The sequence below is a fragment of the Moschus berezovskii genome, chromosome 2, assembly GCF_049115385.1.
Source record: "Moschus berezovskii isolate FMDL1 chromosome 2, NW_MosBer_1.0, whole genome shotgun sequence".
In the NCBI taxonomy this organism is placed as follows: Eukaryota; Metazoa; Chordata; class Mammalia; order Artiodactyla; family Moschidae; genus Moschus; species Moschus berezovskii.
The window spans coordinates 6,975,234-7,000,062 of NC_142461.1; the positions used below are offsets into that span (position 1 = coordinate 6,975,234).

At 48.6% G+C, this 24,829-nt stretch overlaps 1 protein-coding gene across 1 annotated transcript; it reads right to left on the bottom strand.

Annotated features, from left to right (window-relative positions):
* Positions 1–21,546: 21,546 nt before the first annotated feature.
* Positions 21,547–23,149, bottom strand: ID3 (inhibitor of DNA binding 3). Its single transcript, XM_088843472.1, has 3 exons — positions 22,811–23,149; positions 22,607–22,690; positions 21,547–22,046 (listed from the first exon to the last, which is right to left on the bottom strand). Exons 1-2 carry the CDS (start codon positions 23,108–23,110, stop codon positions 22,631–22,633), a joined length of 360 nt encoding a protein of 119 aa, XP_088699598.1. The 5' UTR covers positions 23,111–23,149; the 3' UTR covers positions 21,547–22,046; positions 22,607–22,630.
* Between the last annotated feature and the right edge of the window lie 1,680 nt (positions 23,150–24,829).

Consider the following 24,829-nt stretch of genomic DNA (forward strand, 5'->3'; position numbering starts at 1 on the left):
CAGAGCCACTAAAAGGTGCTGCTAGATTCCAGGTCTGCTGCCTCCTGCCTGCTTCTGTGTGATTTTTATGCAAGTCTGAACCTGGCATTCAAAGCACTTGTTCAGAGTCAGTTCCCAGCTTCATACTTGATCCTCAGATCTCGAAGATGAGATGGTAATAATGCATGGGGGTGACGAACCCAGACTTTGAAGCAGATAGCCCTGCTTTCAAACCCAGACTTGGTCACTTTACTAGCTGTGAGCCCAGGCAAGTTTTGTAAACTCTCTGAACTTGGGTTTTCTTGTCCCTTATCACTCACTTCATAAGACTGTGGGGAAATCTCATGAGAGTTTATAAGGAATAAACAAGAAATAGCAGCTGTGGTTACATCTCTGACCTTATCTCCAGTGCCCAGATCCCTTTACTCCAGTCTACACATTTCACTGGTCTTTCGTGGCTCAGTTTATTTTTTAAAATTTTATTATTATTGTGTTATGTTATTTGAATGAAAATAGACTTTAATCCCTAGGGATTAAAACCATTTGAACATGTATTTTTCTATATAACTTATTGTGAGATGATCAGTGTTCACTGCAATATGAATTTTCATCATTTGCTTCCATTCTTGTCTTCTTGACCAATTCTTTTCTTTCCTTCTCATATATTTTATGCTACACCTTTCAGGCAATGAAGAGTTTTTTAAACACCACAGCTAAGGACTTGAACATTCGTCTGCAAATACTTATATGCTTATTATTAATACATGCATTTATGTTCTTCGTGGTTTTCTCACAGCCATCCCCTACCACAGATTTTTGGAAAACATTTGTCATGGCAACCTTCACTCACCTTCGACTCATAGGCTCTGTTTCCCCTCGAAGAGTCTGGTAACTGGCCTCCAGGTGCTGCTGCCCTGCCCACACAGCTGATGGTGCCCCTGGTGACTTCTTTCCTCAGCAATCACATGGGGAAACGTTTCATGCCCTAGTTTAAATATCGCCTCCTCCAGGAAGTCTTCCCTGCCTGCCTCCCCAGAGTGCTTCTCGCCCTTTTCTGGACCCTTTGTGTGTTCTGCCTCCACAAACAAGGCTTTGTTTCCATGCTTTGTTTATCTGTTAGGTTCTAAGCTTCCTCAAGGGACCAGTTGGTATCCCTCTCTGAATGTCCCTCAGCATCTAGAGCCTGGCTTGGCATGCAGAAGATGGGTAATAAATATTGATTAAATGATTCACTCATCTTCCCAGCAAAGACTGGCAGAAGTTAATGAGATCTGAAATCAGAGGCTCGGCAAGCCCAGCTTCAAGTCCCACTCTCCAACCTCCCAGCTGAGAGCTCTCAGAGAGGCTGCGGCTCCACCTCTCCATGACAGTTTGCTCAACCATCAAATACCAATAACGCTTTCAGTTGGCTGGTGTCACTACACTCCAGGGATATTGTTGGCTGATGATATTATTGGTATTGATGATTGCTAATATTTATGGAACCTACTGTGTGCTGGGCTCCAAGCACTTGGGCCTCTCTTCTGATCCTTGTGACACCCCTCTGAGACAAGCACTGTTATTATCCCCATTTTACAGATGAGAGAATCTGGAAGGAATTGTGGAAGAGCAGGTTTGGGGAAGGAACAGGGCCCCAGGGCCAGGAAGGAAAATGGGGGTGGTAGGGTGGGGCTGGGATGAAAGAAGGGAGCCAGCAAGGGGGCCATGAGCCAGCTCTCTGCGGCTGAGTTTCGGGCAGCTGGGGCTGCCTTTAGAGTTTCACTGCCTGGGAACTAATTCCTGCCAGAGGTGTGGGATGCCAATCTGCAGTCTGTTGCCCTGAACTTGAATTCCTGCCTCTTCTATTCCTAGTGCACGGCTCTTAGTCAGGCTGTTGGATCTCTCCAAGCCTCAATTTATTCATCCTTGAAATGGGTATGGCAAAAGTGACCTTTCCAATTCAAAATTCAATGAGGTGTTGGATATAAGGGATGCACAGCAGGTATTTAATATATTTTCGCTGAGTTTTGTGTGAGTGAACCAGAGACACCTTCACAAGGAACTAAACTAAAATACTTGCAGTTTTCCATTCTTGCCCTATACTCTCCTGTTTTCCAGCCTTGACTTCCATGGCTCCATATCCAAAAGGCACCTCCTGCCTGCCATCCCCACATGACAGATCTGACCCATCCTTCAAGGCCTAGTTCAAACGGTGGAGTGGCAGGAACAGAGTCTGAATAAAACTTCCACAGACCCTTGCTGTGTTTTCAACTTCATGCCCTCTCCCTGAGCGTGCCAGGCACATGGTAGGCCAGCAGTAAGTGATGATGGTGTTAAGAGTTCACGTCTCCTGAACACTTCCTCAGTGTAAAGCACCAACCAGGCACTTTATATGCATTATTAATTTTTAATATTTATTTAGTTTTGACTGTTGTGGGGGTTGGTGATGGACAAGGAGGCCTGGCGTGCTGCAGTCCACGGGGTCCCAAAGAGTCAGACACGACTGAGCGACTGAACTGAACTGAACTGTGCTGGGTCTTCATTGCTGTGTGCGGGCTTTCTCTAGTTGCGGGGAGCAGGAGTTACTCTTAGGTGAGATGCTTAGTCTTCTCATAGTGGTTTCTCTTGTAGAGGAGCACTGGCTCTAGATACTCAGGCTTCTGTAGTTGCAGCTCATGGCCTCTAGAGGGCGGGCTCAGTAGTTGTGGTGCATGGGCGTAGCTCCCTGCAGCTTGTGGGATCTTCCTGGACCAGAGACTGAACCTGTGTCCCCTGCATTGGCAGGTGGATTCTTAGCCACTGAACCACCAGGGAAGTCCTACATGTATCATTATATCGAAACTTCCCAACTACACTATAACACTGTACAATAAGGGCATGTGTGCCTGTGTGCTAAGTCGCTTTGGTCATGTCTGACTCTGCAATCCTATGGACTGTACTCTACCAGGCTCTTTTGTCCACGGATTCTCCAGGCAGGAATACTAGGGTGGGTTGCCATGCCCTCCTCTAGGGTATCGTCCTGACCCAGGGACGGACAGAGGCTCAAATATGTAAGGAATTTGAGCTAGGGCTGGGTAGAGGAAAGTGAAAGTGTTAGTTGCTCAGTCATGCCCAACTCTGTGATCCCATGGACTATAGCCCACCAGGCTCCTTTGAGCATGGAACTCTTTAGGCAAGAATACTGGAGTGGGTTGCCATTCCCCTCTCCAGGGCATCTTCCTGACAGAGGGATTGAACCCAGGTCTCCTGCATTGCAGGCAGATTCTTTACTATCTGAGCCACAAGGGAAGTCCAGTGGTTAAAGGGGAAACCAGGATCTGAACTCAGATCTCTGTCTCCCAAGACACTGAGCTATTATTTTGAATGAAGAACCTAATGCTAGAACCAACCCCACTGAAGGAGGGTATGTTCTGCATAGGTAGGTTCCAGTGCTGCACACATTGCTATGGGTGGGAAGAGTGTGCCCACAACTATCAATTACTTTATAGTTACCGATGTTTAGTCCCATTTTCCAGATGAGGAAGCTGAGTCACAGGGAATGTTAAGAGAGGCTACACAGCTGGTAAGGGAGTCAGCCATGTTCTAGCCAGAACCAAAAGCCCTGGAAGAGTCCCCAAAACAAAGCAAATTTTCATTTCCGCTGTTGCACCTCATCCCTGGTGAATTTTCTTATGAAAAATGCCTCTGATTCCCTCTTCTCAAAACCCTACTTATCAAAATATAAAATGCTTGGTAGAAACTTCCCAAAGGCACAGACCTCCTGTTCTGGGGCTCCCAGTGTGTTCAGTTCAGTTCAGTTGAGTTGCTCAGTCGTGTCCGATTCTTTGCAACCCCATGAACCGCAGCACGCCAGGCCTCCCTGTCCATCACCAACCCCCGGAGTCCACCCAAACCCATGTCCATCAACTCGGTGATGCCATCCAACCATCTCATCCTCTGTCGTCCCCTTCTCCTCCTGCCCTCAATCTTTCCCAGCATCAGGGTCTTTTCAAATGAGTCAGCTCTTCTCATCAGGTGGCCAAAGTATTGGAGTTTCAGCTTCAACATCAGTCCTTCCAATGAACACCCAGGATTGATCTCCTTTAGAATGGACTGGTTGGATCTCCTTGCAGTCCAAGGGACTCTCAAGAGTCTTCTCCAGCACCACAGTTCAAAAGCATCAATTCTTTGGCGATCAGCTTTCTTCACAGTCCAATTCTCACATCCATACATGACCACTGGAAAAACCATAGCCTTGACTAGATGGACCTTGGTTGGCAAAGTAATGTCTCTGCTTTTTAATCTGCTGTCTAGGTTGGTCATAACTTTCCTTCCAAGGAGCAAGTGTCTTTTAATTTCATGGCTGCAATCACCATCTGCAGTGATTTTGGAGCCCAGAAAAATAAAGTCTGACACTGTGTCCACTGTTTCCCCATCTATTTGCCATGAAGTGATGGGACCAGATGCCATGATCTTAGTTTTCTAAATGTTGAGCTTTAAGCCAGTGTGTTATCTGTTCACAAAAATCCAAAATCAGACAGAAGCCAAGTTGGAGCTGTACAAAGGAAGGGGGGGGAACCTCTGCTCTGTCGTATTTGTACTTTTCTGTACAGTCGTTTTCAACTATTCTAAAATAAGCATGTATTACTCAGCCAGTAAAGAATCTGCCTGCAATGAAGGAGACCCCAGTTTGATTCCTGGATTGGGAGGATCTCCTGGAGAAGGGAACAGCTACCCACTACAGTATTCTGGCCTGGAGAATTCCATGGACTGTATAGCACATGGGGTCACAAAGAGTTGGACATGACTGAGCAACTCACACTTTCACACTTTGGTAACTGGAGAGAAAACTTTTAAAAAAAAAAAAAAAAAGGTGGGAGACTTTCCTGGTGATGCAGAGGTAAAGAATCTGCCTGCCAAGGAGACATGGGTTCGATCCCTGGTGGAGAAAATCCTCCAGAGAAAGAAATGGCAACCACTCCAGTATTCTTGCCTGAGAAATTCCAAGGAAGGAGGAGTCTGGTGAGCTACAGTCCATGGGTTTGCAAAAGAGTTGGACATGACTTAACGACTAAAAAATAAGTTATTTTTTAAAGAAAAGCAATAAGTTGCTGCTTCAGGGAAGCAGAGAAGTTCTATTAATCATGATATTTTCACTGGAAAATTGTTGGAGTGTGAGGTTCAGGGGTTCTCTGGATTGGCACATAGTAAATATTATATGAGTATTTGTCAAGTAAATAAAACTCTGGGCCCTGACATTCTGTAAACTGTGGCCTCTTGGGCATATCATGCCACTTCTCTGGGCCTCGTTTCTTCACCTGAGAAATGGGACAAATCATGGATTCCTCCTATAGTTACTATGATAGTTGAAGAAAATCCAGGATGGTACATGAATGTGTTGTGTGTGTGTGTGTGTGTGTGTGTTGGGCATAATATTACCAAAGTGAATTGAGAAGGTAAAAGATTTGAATGAACAGTTCTCCAGAGAAGATATACAGAGGCCAGTAAGCATATGAAATGGTGCCCTGTATCATTAATCATTCAGTTCAGTTCAGTTCAGTTCAGTTCAGTCGCTCAGTCGTGTCCGACTCTCCGCGACCCCATGAATCACAGCACGCCAGGCCTCCCTGTCCATCACCAACTCCCGGAGTACACTCAAACTCATGTCCACAGAGTCGGTGATGCCATCCAGCCATCTCATTCTTGGTCGTCCCCTTTCTCCTCCTGCCCCCAACCTTTCCCAGCATCAGAGTCTTTTCCAGTGAGTCAACTATTCTCATGAGGTGGCCAAAGTATTGCAGTTTCAGCCTCAGCATCAGTCCTTCCAATGAACACCCAGGATCGATCTCCCTTAGAATGGACTGGTTAGATCTCCTTGCGGTACAACGGACTCTCAAGAGTCTTCTCCAACACCACAGTTAAGGAAATGAAAATCCAAACCACAAGATTCACACCCTCTAGAATGGCTGTAATCAAAAAGAATGTTAGTAACAAGTTTTGGCCAGGATATGAAGAAGTTAAAACCCTCATATATTGCTGGTGGGAATGTAAATTGGTGTAGCCATGTTGGAAAACAGTTTGGCAGTTCCTCAAAAAGTTATACACAGCTACCATTATTGTTGTTCAGTTGCCAAGTTGGGTCTGACTCTGTGATTCCATGGACTGCAGCAAGCCAGGCTTCCTGGTCCTTCGCTATCTCCTGGAGTTTTCTCATATTCATGTCCATTGAGTCAGTGATGCCATCCAACCATCTCATCCTTAACCACCCCTTGCTTTTGCCTTTAATCTTTCTCAGCATCAGGGTCTTTTCCAATGAGTTGGCTCTTCACATCAGGTGGCCAAAGTGTTGGAGCTTCAGCGTCAGCATCAGTCCTTCCAATGAATATTCAGGATAGAGTTATGATATGACCCAAGGATTCCACTCCTAAATATATACCCATGTTCATACAAAAACATACACATGGATGTTCACAGCAGCAGTATTTATAATGAGCAAAACATGGAAAAAACCCAAATGTCCATCAGCTGATGAATGGATACACAAATGTATATCCATCCAAAGGAACACCATTCAGTCAAAAAGAAGTGAGGTACTGATATCTGCTACCACATGCATGAGTCTTGAAAACATTATGATAAGTGAAAGAAACCAGACACAAAAGGTTATACACTGCATTATTATATTTGGGTAAAATGTCTGGAATAGGCAAATCTATAGGGACAGAAACCATTCCGACACAAGGATGTTAGTGCCACGCTTCTCCAGTGGAGACGGCCATAAGAGGATGCTGTTTGCGACCCCCACACATGGGTAGGGCTTCCCAGGTGGCTGGGATGGTAAAAAGAATCTGCCTGCAATGCAGGAGACCCGGGTTTGATCCCTGGGTTGGGAAGATCCCCTGGAGAAGGGAACAGCAACCCTTTCCAGTATTCTTGCCTGGAGAATTCCACGGACAGTCCACGGGGTCTCAAAAAGTCAGACACAACTGAGCGACTAACACTTTCACCTTTTCACAGGGACAGAAAGTTGATTAGTGTTGCCAGGGATGGGTTGGTTTCATCTTACAGATGAGGAAACTGAGGCTCAGAGAAACTGAGTTCCGCTATGCCCACCTATCTGGTGACTTTAGACTGGTGGATTCACCTCTCAGAGCCTTAGTTTTCTCAACTGAAATATGGAGGTAATGATGGGCACCTGAGAGGGTGGTTGCCCACCTTCAAATTAGACCATGTCCCTTCTCTCTGTCCTTTCCGGGTGGAAGCTGGTGGGGTTAAAAGGGGTAAGGCTGCCACCTAGAGGTGAACTCTGGTACCTGCCAGAAGCCTGCAAAGCTATGTAATACCTATGAACCAATGAACCAACCCCCTACAGACTTGGGGAGGAGAAAAAGAATGTGAAAGATGCAGCCCGCTGGGAAGCCCAGGGCTACCAGGTTGGCCAAATTCTTTCCAGATGTTTCCAGGCCCTGAAGATGTTTTTCACAGATGTTAGGTCTTGTGGTCTCATTGGAGGAGGGCAATCGGATTCAGGTCCCAGTAGAGGTGCCCAGAGGAGTCTGGGGAAACACAACCTACGAATCCTGTGATTATCAGTTTATTCCCTCCTTTCCCAAAGGAACTCTTTAAAACACACATCTGGTCTTGTCACTCTCTAGCTTATGATCTTGCAAATAGCTCCCCTGCATGGCCTGGCCAGCCCACCCCCTGCAAGTCCCTCAGATCTCCAACCTCCTTCACACAACAACCTTAGGCTTTGATAAAACACTCTTCTCTTGACACTCCCTCTGACCTCCCTGCTCTCCCTGCTAGCCCACATTATTCTCTCTGCTTGGGCTTCTCTCCACCTCTCACACCAGAAAAAAAAAAAAAGGTCTTCTCTTAGACACAAGTTTCTCAGATACACAAGTCATAGAGAATATGTGATCTCAAACTACACTCAATAAAATGGGTGTATTTTCCATCTACAGATGGATGGTTAAAGGGGATGTGGTACATGTATACAATGGAATATTACTCAGTCTTTAAAAAGAATGAAATGATGCCACTTGCAATCTGGATGGACTTTTTGAGATTATCATACTAAGTGGAGTAAGTCAGACAGAGAAAGACAAACATGACTTCACTTATGCAGAATCTAAAAAAATAGATACAGATGAACTATTTACAAAACAGACACAGACTCACCGACTTAGAGAATGAATGTATGGTTATAGTCGGGGAAGTGGGTTAACTGGGGGAGGGATTGATTGGGATTTTGGGACTGACATGTACACACTGGTACATAATACTTAAAATAGACAGCCAGGGACTTGCCTGGATCTCTGGCAGTCCAATGGTTGAGGCTCTGTGATTCTACTGCAGGGAGCGTGGGTTCGATCCCTGGCCTGGGAACCAAGATCCCACATGCTGTGCAGGGAACCCAAAAAATAAAATTAAAAAAAAGATAAAAATAAAATAAATAACCCACAAAGACCTACTGTATAGCGCAAGGATTTCTCCTCAATATTCCATAATAACCTAAATGGGAAAATAATTTGAAAAAGAATAGATACATGTGTATATATAAATGAATCACTTTGTTGTACACCTGAAACTAACACAACTTTGTTAATCAACTATCCTCCAATATAAAATTAATTTTTTTTTAAATGGGTGTGTTTTAACCCTTCAGCTGAATAGAATTGAAACCTGGGACAGCAATATCAAAAATCCAGATCAACTGCTAACATGAAAAATAAGACTCAGAACTATTTTGAAATAAACAGACATTCAGTCTTTGAAGTCTGAGTGGTATTGGCCACACTATGAGTGTGAGTGGTGGCAGCTTAGAGCACCCATTTCTCAGATGCTGACTCTGACCCCTGCTCCAGACTTCCTGTAGGGGATCTCAGTCTGTCATCATTTCACACTGTGATTCTGTTCTGTCCCTCCCCCCAGATTTAAGTCACTCCTTGTCTTCTTCATTGTCGCACCCCCATATTCATCCCAGTGTTCATTGCAGAGTAGAAGCCCAAGAACCGCTGATTGAAAAGAACTCAGTGGAAGATTTTTGGAATAGTTGAGAGGCCACTCCCAGTCTCTTCCCAGAAAGGTCTCTGGCCACTGTCAGAGGCTCTGTGACTCTGCAAACCAAAGAGACTGCAGGGACCAGAATTCTCAGGTATGTCCTCCTGGCTTGTTGACAGAGTAGCATCTCTCTGCCCATCCCTCTGCCCCCATGATCAGCCCTCCCCTAAAAGGCAGATTTTTTTAAAAAATGATGCTAATAGTAGCAAAGCAAGTACATTCATACCTCAAATCCACTTTAGTTACCATGATAGTCCTAAGAGGAAGCCATGATTAGCCCCACTGTACAGGTGAAAGAGGGGCTTCCCGGGTGGCTCAGTGGGTAAAAGAATCTGTCTGCTAATGCAGGAGACGCAGGAGGCATAGGTCAGTCCTTGCATCGGGAAGATCCCCTGGAGGATGGCATGGCAATCCACTCCGTTATTCTTGCCTGGAGAATCCCATGGACAGAGGACCTTTTTGGGGTCACAAAGAGTCAGACAGAACTGCAGTGACTGAGCACACATACATGCCCAGGTGAAAGAAATGAGGCCAGAAGCGCAATGATACACCTGAAGGCACACAGCTTAAGAAGTGTCAGGGCACAGGATTTTATTTATTATATGCCAATCACTGTTCTGAAGTCTTATAAATCTTATTTTATATAATCCTCATAACATCACTATGAAGTATGTGTTGTTATCACTCCCACTTTACAAATACGAAACAGACTCAGAGCTCAGGTACTTTTCCCAAGATCATCAGGCTGGTGATGCCTGGTTTTGAGCCAGGGCAGTCTGAATTCACCCTCTCAACCACTCTGCTATTTTTGCTTCCTTCTGCATACCATCTGAAAGCCTTGTCTTCAGCATGTGTAAGGAGGGTAAGAACACCCACATCACAGAGTGGCTGTGAGGATTAGATCAAATGTATGTGAGCGTCTAGAACACACTAGATCCCAACGAAAAAGAGGTAACAAATTTGGCTCCTCAAGTCGAAACTGACAATTGCAGCAACTGACCACAAGGGGGAAGTCATGTGCTGAAGACCTAATACCTTCCCCGGTCCTCGTTGACCGCTAGATGGTTAAGAATTCTATTGAGACCTTCTTTTCCCTGGGCCCCAACCCTGTGATCAGTGACATCTTGCCCATGCAGAACCTAGTAGAACTAACCTTCCTGCAGATGAAGTGAGGTATAGATCTTAAACACATCCAAGGCCCCTTTGCCAACACCAGTTCTGGGAAGATGTATGCTGGGGGAGCCTAGCTGTGTCCCATTTGGGGGTGGCCATGGTGGGGGGCAGTGATTACTAGCAATGCCCCTTCTGCTGGAGGTTGGGCTCCTGGAGCCACAGCTGCAGGGTGGAGGGTGACAGGAGGGCTTTGGAATTGTCTCCCTACGGGTTTCCATGGTTACAGATTGATGCAGGCAGCCCACTAGGCTGGCTCCTTTATCTGTATTGTCTCCTGGGAAGACAATAGGCTTTAGGGATTGTGGGGGGCATGCCATGCAGATCACTGCTGCAGGAGGGCCCTCCTGGGCCCTGCTCTGTGAATCCCTTGACCCCGGGGCTGCTGGGGCTAAGAGAGCAGGGTGTAGGGGTCAGCCTTGGCAATCACTCCCTGCTTTAGGGTCCAACACTATTGCTAGAGACTTGGGAGTGGCCATCTTTGGGGCCCCTAAACCACAAAGTGGCGGAGGTCTCGGGGTACTGGATAAAAAGCACACAGTTTAGAATCAGCCCTGATTACATCATGATTCCAACTTGCGAAATAACTTTTTACCTGCCCGAGTCTCAGTTTTCTCATCTGGAAAGTGGGGGGGAGCACTGACTTCATAAAATTCCTGTGAGGCAGCATCAAGTACAAAGCCTGGGATCAAGAGGCTCACAGAGTTCCTAAGTTCCGAGGGACTCGGAGCATGCCTCGGGTCCTAGGACTGGCTCTTGCCACTCAGTCTGTGGCCTCAGCCAAGGCCCTTCCCCTCTCAGGGCCTCAACTGCCCCATGTGTGGCTTGAGGACTTTGAAAGGTTTATAAAGGATGAGATGAGATGATAAGAAAATGCTTAGAAAAATAGAAGTCAAACCCTAACGCACCACTCTGTCTTCCAGGACTTAAAGGCATTTGGAATACACAACACATGATCACAGTGGGCACCTGACATCCGGATGAGTTGAATCTTTGGTGCTATGGCAGAAAGGGGAGATTATTTAGGATTCTGGACATGGAGAGTCTCAGAATTGGAATTATTCCAGGAAGATCTGCCACCCTGATCAAAAAAAGAAACAAAAGCACAGAGAGGGAATTCCCTAATGGCCCAATGGTTAAGACTGCACATTCACTGCCAAGGGTCAGAGTTCAATCACCGGTGGGAAAATTAAGAACCCCCCACAAGCCAAGGAGCATGGGCAAAAAAATAAAAATTAAAAAAAAAACCCACAGAGAAATGAAGGGACTCAGCTCTCTGCCACCCAGTTTAATCACCTTGTTCTGTCATCACCTTCCTCTCCAAGGAAAGGGTGTGTCTAGGTGGGGAGGAAAAGAAGGAGTAAGGGAAAGTTACTGTCATTTATGAGACACTTTTATATGAGGTTAAGTTGATCATTAGCCTCATTTTATAGATAAGGAAACTAAACAATGCTATTATGGTTATTCAACTGGATTGGCCAAACAACATATAAGGCCCAAGAATAAAAATAATTTGTCTGCAGGATGGAAGACAGAACTTGCTCAAGAGAAAACTAAAACAATTCCCAGCAGAGGGAATCAAAACTTTTAAGTGTCTATCACTCAAATCCTTCCATTAAGATGCACTCAGCCCAGAGTCTTGCACAATACAAGTGTCCAGGAAATGAAAGTTCTTATCACCATAAATGCTGCTATTAAATTTATTACTACACATTCAATGCAGGAGATACAAAGGTAAATAAAACTCCTTCTTGTCTTTGAGGAATTCAGCCTACTGAGAGGGAAGGAGGGTGCAAAAAATAATCTCTTACACGTATTGGACTTGACAGTTTACAAAGCACTTTTACATACACCATCTCAACTGAATTCTCCAAACAACCTCATGAGGAAGGCATTTTTCCCATGTTAGACATAAGGAAACTGAGGCTCAGTGAGGTCCAATGACTTGCCCAGATATTGTAAAATATGAATAAAATAGGAAAGGAAATAATTTTAGGAGGAAAACCACCTTTATTGGATTAACAGATGCGTTTAAAAATCAATAAAGGGTATTAATTACATAAGGCACCCAGATCATAACCCTGTTTTATTAAAGAATATAAAAAGATAGCGCTTACTGAGTTAAAAAACCAACATGCTCCATATATGCTCTCATATATGGAGCAATGACTATGTGCCAGGCACTTTTAGTTCACTTCTCTAATCCTCACAACGACCTTGAAAGGTCCGCTCCCTTTCACAGATGGGAAGTCAAAGCTCAGAGAGGTGAAGTGAGGTGCCCAGGGTTGCACAGCAAGGAGGGGAGAACATCAGGACTGAGGCCTGGGCTCTGATACTCAGGTTAAGAGTGGGAGCCAGGGCTTCCTCCCAGGTCAGTTTTTTGTTTTTTGTTTTTTCTTTTTTGTGTTAATTACTTTTATTTATTTATTGGAATATAATTGCTTTACAATGTGTTAATTTCTGCTGTACAACAAAGTGAATCAGTCATATGCATACATATATCCCCTGCTTCTTAAGCTTCCCTCCCACCCCACCTCTATCCCATCCACCTAGGTCACCACAGAGTGCCGGGCTGAGCTTCCTGTGCCTTATAGCAGCTTTCGTTCTGATTGACAGAAAGAGTCAAGACTCGGGCTTAGGGTGGAAAGCCTGGTGCTCCCCAGAAAGACAGAACTGAATAGATCTGCCGCCAGGGAAGGCTGTCATATCCCAGGTGGTCTGGCCCCACGTGACGTCTTGGCTTTTTGTCTTACTGTTGTTTTTATTTTGATTGACTTATAGTTGACTTACAATGTTTTGTTCATTATTGCTCTACAGCAAAGTGATTCAGTTATACATATATACACATTCTTTTTTATATTCTTTTCTATTATGGTTTATCATGCATGCGTGCTAAGTCACTTCAGTCGTGTTCAACTCTGTGACCCCATGGACTGCAGTTCACCAGGTTCCTCTGTCCATGGAATTCTCCAAGCAAGAATACTGGAGTGGGTTGCCATGCCCTCCTCCAGGGCCAGGTTAGTTTTGCCAAGGAATTCTCCTGCTGAGAGGTCAAAGCACATGTGTGCACATGCACAAGTGTGGCTGTGCGTGGAGTTTGTTAGGCGCGAGATCTCACAAAACCATGTGATAAGAATCTGCACATCTTCTTGAAATGCCAATTTTTTAAAAAATTGAGGCATGAAGATTTTGTATAAAAATGCAGACGGCTGTAGAATGTACGAGAACACAACCTCACAGAGCATGCTAAGGTGATGAGCGACAGGGAGCATCTGGGGGCTCCTGCTACGCGCCAAGCCTTAGACCGCGCATACCCGTGGTGACTGATCTAATCCTCGCACCTGGGAACTCCTCGGCAGCTCAGGGATTAGCACTCGGTGCTTTCACTGCTGGGGGCCTGGGTTCGACCCCTGGTTGGGGAACTAAGATTCCACAAGCTTCATGGTATGTCCAAAAAAGAAAAGTAAAAAAAAAAAAAAAAAATTCCCAACTGTCTGTAGTAGGGGCTTTCATTATCCCCATTTTATAGGTGCAGACTCTGAAGATGAAAGAACTGAAGTAGTTTGTCCAAGTTCACACCGTAAGTGGGGGACTGGACACATAGGCATATCAGAAGCCAAATATTGTTTGTTCAATTGGAAGTTTACAAAAAGATTCACAATGAGGGTGATGACAAAGACACAGGTGGCTCCTGCCCTACTTCATCTAGATAAAATTATAGGGACTGCCAATTTCAAGCAGTTCATCTGTGCCAGGTACTCTGTTGTCTTACTTAGTTCCTAAAATAGCTCTATGAAACAGGTACTGCTGGGAGCCGTAGAGGAGAAATTGAGGCTGAGAGAGGTATATCCTTTAGCTGATCACACAGCTAAGAAGTGGCAGAGACAGGTTTGTCTGATCACAAAGCTCCTGCTCCCCCGATTTCACTACGTTTGGCCCCCAGATTCTCTGGCCTCTGAGTCACGTCCATCCTACCCCAACCCTGACCCCTGTTCTCTTCTACAGAGGGGTGCGCTCACCAGTGAGCTGCTTCTGTATCAGGCGGAGCCTGGGTTCAAAGTTCTGACTTTCCACAGTTGAAAACACCTTTGTCATGAAATGATTACAAATCCCAGCAATGAGAAAGTAGTAGCTGGACCAAGGTAGAAGGCAATGGCAACCCACTCCAGTATTCTTGCCTGGAAAACCCCGTGGATGGAGAAACCTGGTAGGCTGCAGTCCATGGGGTTGCACAGAGTTGGACAGGACTGAGCTACTTAGCAGCAGCAGCAGCAGATGGGCAAAGACTGGGAGCGTGAAGATCTGGTTTTTAGTCCCTAGGTCTGTGAGGGGGTCTTTTCACATGACACTGGGTGCGTCACTTATGCCCTCTGGGACTCAGCCTCTCCATCTGTGAACTAGGATTATTTCTAACTCCAACTGTAACTTACTGAGTGCCTCCATGTGCTGGCGGGCCTCTCTGTGTTCTATCTTTGCTGCTGCTGCTGCTAAGTCGCTTCAGTCGTGTCCGACTCTCTGCAACCCCATAGACAGCAGCCCACCAGGCTCCGCCGTCCCTGGGATTCTCCAGGCAAGAACACTGTTCTATCTTTAGTTCCTCACTAAATCCTCAGCACGACTCTGCAGTGGCTCCAGGCTGGTTTTCTGAGGTGCAGAGAGGTTAAGGAGCTTGTCCACGGTGGCACAGCCTGGGAGTGGCGATGCTGAATTGCAGCCCTGCTTTTTTAAGTCCTTGAACTACTCCTCAAGGCACCGAGCGTCCTGTTGATCCCATACTCCTGTGCGTGTGTGTGAAAGGCCTCTGAAGAGCACACCTGCTGGACAGGCAGTGCTGAGCTGCCGTGGATGGATTGTGCCAACAACACTGCCACCTGGAAAGGTGAGGGAGGAATTATGTGAGGAGTCTGACAACCATGCCCAACAAGCTCTGTGGCTGGGGTCACCCAGGGCCCACCAAGTGCCAGGTGCCTTACATGTCGTGTGCTTTAATCATCACAGCAAACATGAGGCTCTGAGAGGGTAAATAACCCACCTCTAATGGCTGGAGAAGGGACAGGCTGCCCACTCCAGTATTCTTGGGCTCTCCTGTGGCTCAGCTGGGAAAGAATCCGCCTGCAACGCGGGAGACCTGGGTTCAATCCCAAGGTTGGGAAGACCCCCCTGGAGAAGGAAACAGCTACCTACTCCAGTATTCTGGCCTGAAGAATTCCATGGTCTGTACAGTCCATGGGGTTCCAAAGAGTCAGACACAACTGAGCAACTTTCACTTTTCACTTTTCTGATGGCATAGCTGACACATGACAAAGCTAGAGTTTCGACCAGTACCTGTCTGATTCCCAAACTCACAGAAAGTACAGGAGGGCTGTGGGGGTTGAGTGAGGCCAATTCTGTATGACCACTGGTTAGTAGAAAGTTTTAGAAGAGCTGCGTTGGCTCAATGGTAAAGAATCCGCCTGCCAAAGTAGGAGACGTGGGTTCGATCCCTCTCTCGGGAAGATCCCCTGGAGAAGGAAACAGTAACCCACTCCAGTATTCTTGCCTGGGAAATTCTATAGACAGAGGAGCCGGGGGGCGGGGGCTACAGTCTGTGGGGCCGCAGAGTTGGACATCACTGAAGCGACTTGGCACACAGTATAGCAGACATCAACAAGACAGGATGTGGAAGCTATGCTGGAGACCTGGGCTCTGACGCTTACTTCAAGGTGATCTTTGACAGGTCCCTTCGTATCTGTGAGCCTCATAGGGGTGAAATGGAGGCAGCCCCCAGGATCCTACAACCACATAGACTAAAATCCTGTGTACCAGGAGATGGCCTCTTTAAACATTTTCTTGCTGCTGTCTTTGAATACGGAGTCCAACCTGCCCAGGGAAATGCGATTGACAGGATGCAGGACCAACATTTAGGCTCCTCAAGGCCCCCCTGGATGAATCCTGGATGGAAGCTGAGACCATCCCTTCATAGATCTGGACCCACTGCAGGGGCCCTGGTGGTGAAAAGACATGTGTGAGTCAGGATGTGAGTGGTTCTGGGGGTGCTGTCTGTCTTGATGGTCCCTAAGTCTCTGATCCTACCCACAATACCTAGAGTGGCCTAGTACCCGGTGTCTTGAAATCACTTTTTTTTTTAATGTTGAAAATGGGAACAATACCTGGTTCAGGAAGAACCTGGATCAGTGAGTGGGCAGGTTATTCTGGTGAATCTGCCTTAGGTACCCTCACTACCACACAACACACACACTTTTAGCCCCAAACGGACCAACTGCCAGCTGGCCAGCAACCACTTCAACTTAGGGTAATGAGTTCCATATGTTTCCATAAGAACCCAGCTAAGCTTTTCCCCAGCAGTTCTTAAAAGTGTTCTCTCCTCTCCCCAGCTTCGCCGGGCCACCCTCGTTTCATTCGCTCCTAATGAGGGCGCCAGGGAGGGGGCTGGGTGGCAATGACAAGGACGCAACACTTCAGGGAATGACCGGTTCCCCACTTCAGAGGTCCAGATCCTCAGGTGGGTGCCGTCCACTCGCCCCTGGCAGTCCCTCTGTGAGAGCCGGGTGAGTCCAGAAGCCTCTCAGAGCCTCAGCTGCCCCATCTCTAAAGTGAGAATAACAATCCTTGCTCAGGGTAGGCAGAGGATCACAAAGACTGCCCTAGCTAGAAAGGCAAAAGGCATGGGTTTCTGTCTTTTTTTTGGCCATGGGATCTCAGTTCCCCCACCAGGGATTGAACACAGGCCAGGGCAGTGAAAGTGCTGAGTCCTAACCACAGAACCACTAGGGAGTTCCCTTGAGTCCTGTCTTGACCACGAACTTGCTGGGTGTCCCTGAACAAGCTTCTTCCCCTCTTGGGCACGCAGGTGACCTCTAAGAACCCTTCCATCCTCAACACGCTTTAGGTTTGTGAACAAAAGGCAGAAGGTACAGGGAAGATCAAGGTATCTGTTCCCATGGGTGACACCAAGTGTGGGGGGATCCCTCAGAAGCCTAAGGCCTCCTTGCCATGGCCAGTGTTACCGTCAGTCTGACCACGGGTCTGCCTGATGGTCTGAGGATTTTTGCCTCCAGCATCTGGCACAAGGTAGGAGCAGGGAGGTGTGAAGGGCAGGGAGTGTCCTAGATGGAAGGCCAGCTCCACAGTCTGAGTAATGCCAGGGAAAGGCTATGACCAGCCCCCAGCTGTGGAGGGGTCACGCCTCCCCACCTCCCCACCCCTCACCCCCGCACTGAGCTTATCTGGCTTGTCAAAGGCAACCACCTTTCTCTGGTCTCTGGGTGACCTAGTCTCTAAGTGACCATCCTAGTGTCTGGGTGACCTAGTACCCTGATCCACACTGTTCACTGACCCTGCCCAAGTCTGACTCACTGACTTTGGCCACTGATGCTACTACTCTGTCTATTAAGCCCGGCCGTAGACTGACCACTGCCAACTTCCACCCACACTATCTCCAAACCTTGCCACAGTCTGGCTAAAACCCCAATTCTGGCCACACTCTGACCCCTCACTCCACTTTCAGAGTGACCCTTGATTTCGGTCACAAAGTGATCCCCTGACCCTGCCACTGACTGACCCTTAACAGGAGAAATAACCAGAGAACAATTAAATGCTAAACTCAGAGTGAAACCGGACATCAGAGATAGGAGAGTCGGGCGGAGTGGGGAGGGAGATCGGCCGGAGGGCGGAATCTTCCCGGAGGACCCCGGTGGGCCGGGGCCTGCACTCGGAAGGTCGGAGAGGCCTCGTGCGGGGCACCTCGCAGGCGCTCGAGGAATGCAAGTTGCCTGAAAAGAATGAAGGAAGGAAGGAACGGGGTGTGATCCAGGGCGGCCGCCCGGCCCGGGCAAAACTGCCGAGGCAGGAAGCGGGGTGGTGGCGCGTCGAGGCCCCCACGGTCCGAGCGCAGCTGGGGGCAGCGGGAGAGCAATCGGGTCAGCAGCTCGGCTGGGTGGGAGTGCCCCGGGCGGGGGGGTGGCCCGGGCCCCCCGCCCCCCAAAGCCGGGAGGCTGGGAACCGGGAGGCTGCGCTGCTGGCAGAGCGGCAGGGGCGCCGCGAGGCTCCGGATGGGCTGGGAGCCCCGCCCGCAGGCTGCGGAGGGAGCCGGAGCCAGAGCGGAGCCAGAGCTCAGACATCCGGGCGCCAGCGAACACCTGCGACCGGCCCCCAGGGCCCGCGGGGGGGCAGCGCGGGTCGCCGGGCCGGGGGCGGGCTGGGGGCGGGGCTACCTTGGCCCCGCCCAGTCGGGCTCCGGGCCACGTGGGCCGAGGCCCCGCCCCCGCCCCGGCCTCCGGAAGCCTTGGCGGGGAGCGCAGCGCCAGAGGCAGTTCTGCAAGAGCAACGCGAGGGTTTAGGTTGTAGCCCCGGGAATGGAGAGGAGTGCCAGCCAGCCGTGAGAGATGATGAGGTCGAAAGCCAGCCACTGACGGTTGTCCGGCACATCCACAGCTAAGGAGAGCTGTCACTGGCTTTCTCGGACAGGGCACCGTCTCTGGTTTGTGAAACGCATGAATTTGAATCCTTGCTTTGTCACTTAGGAGCTGTGTGGCCCCGGGCAAGTTACTTCGTCTGTTCTGAACCTGTTTTTTTTTTTTTTTTAACAAAGTAAAAATCCCTTCCCAAAGTCCGTTTTTCGGAGCTGATGCAATAGTGAACTGTTAAGACTCAGTTAATGGTGAATCTTGTATTTTCAGGGAGGCTGGTAGATGCTTTATGCATCTTTGATCCGAAGCACAGACCTGCAAAGGAGGCACCATCATCCTCTTTTCACAAATGAGAGGGAGACCTGGGGTGGGCGTAGGTCTTTCATTCAGCAAGCACCTACTGGGGACCAAATATGTGCCAGGGGAAGGGAATGGAGAGGGAAAAAATTGAGCGTGGACTTTGGAGCTAGGTGGTGCTGGATGCTGCCTTGCTGTGGCCCTTCCTTGCTATGTGACCTGGATCAAGTTATTCAGCCTCTCTCAATTTGTTTCTTCTGTAAAATGGGAATAATGATATGTTGCTGGGTGGTGGTGAGGATTAGAAAAATGTTAAGATAAAATAGAGCCTGGCACCTGGTAGGCATTTGATAGGTGTTTATGACACAAGACAGCTCTCCTCTCTCAGAGTTTTCTGACCTAGGGCCAAATTGCTTTCACTCTCTAATGACTAATGAATTGGTGTGCTGGTTTCAGCTTTTGTCCCCGCCACCTGAACAGCTCAGTCTCCGAGGACCTTACAGGCAATTTCCTTGGAATTAGCTTAATAATACCTCGTAGGTGTGTGATGCATTTCAAAGAACTTTCCCACCATTATCTTCTGTCCTGGGAGGCAGCAATGCAAGAAGCACCAGCTGCTGCGCAAGGGAGGAGAGAGGCTTGGAGAGGTGAGGTGGCTGGCTCAAGGTCACATGGCAGATGAGCCATTCAGCGCTTCCTAGCCTTTCAGTCTTGCAACTTCCGAGCAGAAAGTGGCATGCTGTGGCGGAAAGGGCACAGGGCATTGAGTTCAGTGCCCGGCTTTGCTGCAATTAATGGTTTAAAGGGGGGGCCAGGTGCCTCAGAAGTGTATCAAGATCAGCAGTCTCACACGGGTGTGGACACTGAGGCTCAATAGAAGCAGTCCCCAGCTTGCAGTCAGTTAGTATGCTGTATGCACCTTTGTGTGGCTGACTTAAGAGCCAGCGCGGGACACCTAATGAATGATCCCGGGTAGACCCAGCCTGGGTCTTGTACTTACTGGGTTTGAAGCAAAAGTTCCTGACAAGGGGACTGAGGTCTTTCCCGGGCACTGGAAGTCTGCTTGACTATGCGTGCATCCTCAGTCGCTCAGTCGTGTCCATCTCTTTGTGACCCCATGTACTGTCGCCGGCCAGACTCCTCTGTCCATGGAATTCCCCAAGCAAGAATATTGGAGTGGGTTGCCATTTCTTTCTCAAGGGAATCTTCCTGACACTGGGATTGAATCTGTGTCTCCTGTACTGGCAGGCAGATTCTTTACTGCTGAGCCGTCTGGGAAGCCCTATAGCTTTGGCAAAATTGTGTGTGCTAGTGGATTTTCTGAAGAGTATTCATACCTTCCACCAGATCATTGGAGACAGGAAACAGGTTAAGAACACTGGTCCATCAGGAGGATGGTTCACAAAGACGAAGTGTGCTCCCCATCACATGTCCCTGCTCACCCTTGCACATTCACCAGGGTTAAGGCGTGAAAGGTGGGTGATGACGTGACCTGTTTGTTATGAAATACTGAAGTAACTAATGCCAGGTGCCAACACATGAATGAGATCATATCATAAACTGGAATCTAGTAAGACCAGGCGCCTGGTGGAACCCACCTGGGGAACTGCCGGATCGAGGTGGAGGGGAAGCAAAGGAAGATGGCATGGTTTGGGAGTCTTGCCCTCTGCCTGGCTCAGGCGTGGCCCCATGGGACAGCCAGTCTCAGATCCTGCTCCTTTCCACTAGTCATGGTCACTGTTGTTCAGTCCCCAAGTTGCGTGCGGCTGTTCGTGATCCCATGGAGTGCAGCGCACCAGGCTTCCCTGTCCATGGTCACTGTAGTCAAGTTTAAAATCCCGTTTCTGCCCCTTGAGGGGCTGTGTGAGCCTGAGCTCCAGCTCATTATCCACTGAGCCCCAATTTCTCCATTTCTGAAATAGGGCTGAAGATACTCACAGAGGAGACTCCCATTGGAAATGTTATTGGAAGGATATACCGGAAATGAGGGCTGTAGTGCCCTCTTCCTCAAACTCCCAGTCTGGGCTCAGTCTTCAACTACCTTGTGGTAAAGAATTTATTCCCCTATTTCCCAACCAGCACCAAAGTCCTTCTGATCGGAGTGGTTGATCAGATTTGAGGGAAGAGACCCCTCTCTTCTTTTCCCCAACTTTTGGAAGCCCAAGAGGAAATAGACCAAGACCAATGATCCATTTATTCATCTCTGAAATGGGTCTATCAGCACCATCCCTAACAGGTGAGGGTCCTGTTTCACATCCCCTGCTAGAGAAACATTAATGTCATTAAAGAGGACAGCCATCTGCTAGTTAGAAACATAGCTCTCAAACTACCTAAGAACTGGAACTCAGGAGAGCAGATTTCTATCCTAGGCCCCCAACTTGCTGGGTGAGCTTGTTTCAGTCACTTTCTCTCTCCAGCCGTCCCTCACTTGTAAAGTGAGACAGGGCAAGGCTCTTCTCTGCCCCCAATGCGTGTGGGGCTCCACCATGAGCCCTTTCTACTTCCCCCTCTTCCCCAGTCTTAGCTGGGCATTCTCCCATCTCCCTTTTAAGGGAATAAGCAAGTTTACTTTTTCCTAAGCTCCAAGAAAGACATGAATTTATTCTCCCTAAATCCAGCTTTGTGAGAAACAGTGTTAGCACTTAAGGAATCAAATTATAAACACAAGTGTTTAAAAACCGTTTATTATGCAAAATGTTAACTTTTATAAAAAGTTTAATATACATCGCATGGTTACAGAAAGTCACCTTCCTGCAAAAAAGGTACAAAAGCTAAATACTCTATTATAGAGTTCATAATCAGGGCAACAGAGTCTTTCTCCAAGGAGACCAGAAGACCAGCTCTACCGCTGCCCTGGCCAAGGCAGAATTTGGAGAACAGCCAGCCCCCACCCCCAACTCCGTACACCTCCACACACTGAAAGACAGTCTTTAAAACTTGGGAGTAGGGTGAGGGCTGGGGGAGGTTGCCCAGCTGGTGCCCAGAGCTAGCGCTGGCTCTTTAGGCCACCCAAGTTCACAGTCCTTCGCTCCCGGGCGCAAGTCCAGCCTCGAGGCAGGGGTTTGGGGAAGTCAAATGGGCAAGGCAAGGTTGAGGCCCATCTATGCCCTCGGGCTTCCGGCCGTAGAGGGTCCCCCGGAGTCCCGGACGGGCGCCAGCACCTGCGTTCTGGGCGGGGGAGGAAAGAAGACCAGGGAGCCATCAGTTTCCGCCGAGCGCGCCGAAGTGGGGGCCGTCCGCAGACTGGCCGGCGCCAGGGAGGAAACTTGGTCTCTACCTCCAGCTGATAACTCCGCGCCCCACACTGCCCCCACCCACTTGGCGCCGAAGGACCACAGGCGGAGCTTGCACCACCCCTCCCTCTTGGAAGTGACACTAGCTGGGAGCGGGGCTGAGGAAAACGCGGCTCCTTTTACGACTCCAAGCCACAAACAGACTGGTTATTTTATTTAGTCGGACCTGCGTCGCGTCTATAGTTTCGCGTCTTTGGCCAATGGGGGAAGACGGTAACAACGAGCACTTAAGGTTGAAACGAACTCTGGATCGGAATTGGTTCCGTCATTCATTTGATGTGACCATGGGCAAGTCACTTGCGCCTCTTTGGCCTGAATTTCCCTAAACCGAGGGGGCCGCGGTAATCCTTTAAAAGGCCGACCAACTCCAAGATCTGCCGTTTAAGCAGCAGCCGTCCCCCTTGCCCGCCCCCGAGAGAAGGATTGGATACTCACCTGGAGGCGCCAGGACGGGCCAGGTCAGTGGCAGAAGCTCCTTTGGTCGTTGGAGATCACAAGTTCCGGAGCGAGCTCGGCTGTCTGAGAGAAGGAAAAGTGGGGAAGGGTTTACGCACGGAGTTTGGAAGGTCCAGGGGTCCCCATAGCATCCCAGCCCCGGAGCTCAGCCCCGCCCCGGCTCCCGAGCACGCCCGCGCGCACCTGGATGGGAAGATGCGGGCCGTCTGGGGGCCCAGGGGCCGGCTCGGCCAGGACCACCTGCAGGTCGAGGATGTAGTCGATGACGCGCTGCAGGATTTCCACCTGGCTAAGCTGAGTGCCTCGCGGGACTCCGGGTACCAGTTCCCTCAGCCGCGAGTAGCAGTGGTTCATGTCGTCAAGCAGGCTCAGCGGCTCCTCGGCGGCTGGGCTCTTGCCACGGCCCCGCGCGATGGCCAGGCTGCGTTCCGACAGGCAGCACACCGCCTCGTAGCAGCCGCGCACCGGGCTGAGCGCCTTCATACTGAGCAATGAGGTTGGGAAGTGCTGGATGGAAAGAGAATGCCAGAGACCCTCTAGAGCAGCCCGCAACGCGCGCACGCTCTCCAAGGTCTGCACTTATAGAGTCGGCCTGGAGGACACGCCCTTTTATGCAAAACAGCCCGCGTTGGCCCCGCCTCCGTCGACCCTGGGCGTTCACAACCCGGGTAAATTGCAAACAGGCTTCCTCTGGCCGGTCTGACGCCGAATACCGCGGAGCCGCGGATTCAAAGAATGAGGAAGCGCTGATACTGGGGAGAGGCGGGCCTCTTTGCCAGCAAGGATTTTTAAAAATCACTTAAAACCATTAACTTTTAAGAATTTGCCTTTTCCTGGCAGCACCCCATATCTTCGAGCTCCCCTGCCCCCTGGTCAGTCCACCTACAGCCCAATACTTGTTCTAACCCATCGTCCTCCGAGGTCATAAATCCCTGAGCAGTAAAGCTTTTTTTTTTTTTTTTTAAGCAAAAGATTTTTCAAGGGAAACTTGTAAGGAATTAGTGCCGCCTTGTTCCCCAATTTGCTGTTCGTCTGACCTCCAGACTCACTGGCGTCAGGAATTATCTTGTGACCAGAGGGGGAAAAAATTAATTGCGGTGAAGCTGAGGTTACAATGAAGAAAACAGATTTGGGCTAGGCGCTGAGATTGCAAAAGGAGGAGGGGAAGGGGGTTTGAGCAAAGAACACTGTTTGAGCAACAGGGAGAAAGAAAAAAAAAGCTTGAATTGTGTTTTTTGCTTGGGGAAGGAAAAGAGCTCCCACCCTCTGGCCCTATGCATTCCATAAGGAGCCAAATATATGCCCAGTTATGTTTTGGAAATGAGTTTGATTAGAATTTTGGACAGGGTTTTGAATGTGGGATACAGACGGGCTGATTTCTAGATAACCTTTTTAGGAGCTCCCTTTGGGTCAGTTAATCTTTTTTTTTTTAACTCTCCCTTCTCCCTCCCCACAACACCACATTCTCCACACACCTCTATGCAGAAAACAATAGTTTGGTAATTTCATCACTCTATTGTCTGTCTCTTTCTGCTGTGGAAGGGCAGGCCACCTGGACTTGATTATTCTTAGCCTTGCTGAAATGGCTCCAGCTGTATATGAGAGCCCCCAAGAAAGGGACCAGAGGACAGGCAAGTAAGCCCCGTATTGCAATGCGACATTGCATTCTTTGCTTGTCTTCTTGTCATTTCCAAGGGTTTTGGGGAAAGTGCTGCTGGTTTCTGTCTGGGGAGTGACCAGGTGGAATCCCTCAATGGTTGCTTCCCTAATCAATCACTTGATGAATATTTATGGAGTTGCTTTCCTTAAAACAGTGACTTCTCTCAAGGATCCCAGGATTTGGGAAGACAAGATTAACACCGGAAACAATTAAGAGTTCTATACTATGTGGCACTGATTAACGGGACAATGGGAGCTCAGAGCTAGGACAATCTCAAAAGAGTCATAGTAAAACAGGACACTAGACAGGGAGTTAGGAGTCCTGGATTCAACTTCCCAGCCTTGCCAATAATCTGTCCTGTGATTGTGGACAAGCTCAGGTACCCTGGGCTTGGTTCCTTGTGAATAAAATGGGGAAATAGTGCTAAGTGATTATTTAAAATCCTTTCCAACTCTAGAAGTCTGAGGCTTTATGAAATTTGGACAGGCAGGTGTGGAATGGTAAAGGGTCCAAAAAGGAGTTATAAGATGTTTCCAAGGTCA

Bases quoted from the DNA above. Each gene is read 5' to 3' on its own strand.
- ID3 (XM_088843472.1), bottom strand. From the start codon at position 23,110: ATGAAGGCGCTCAGCCCGGTGCGCGGCTGCTACGAGGCGGTGTGCTGC. The intron at 22,691-22,810 runs GTGCGCGCGGGC...TCCTTCTCTCAG, and splicing joins GCCCGCATCTTCCCATCCAG to ACAGCCGAGCTCGCTCCGGA.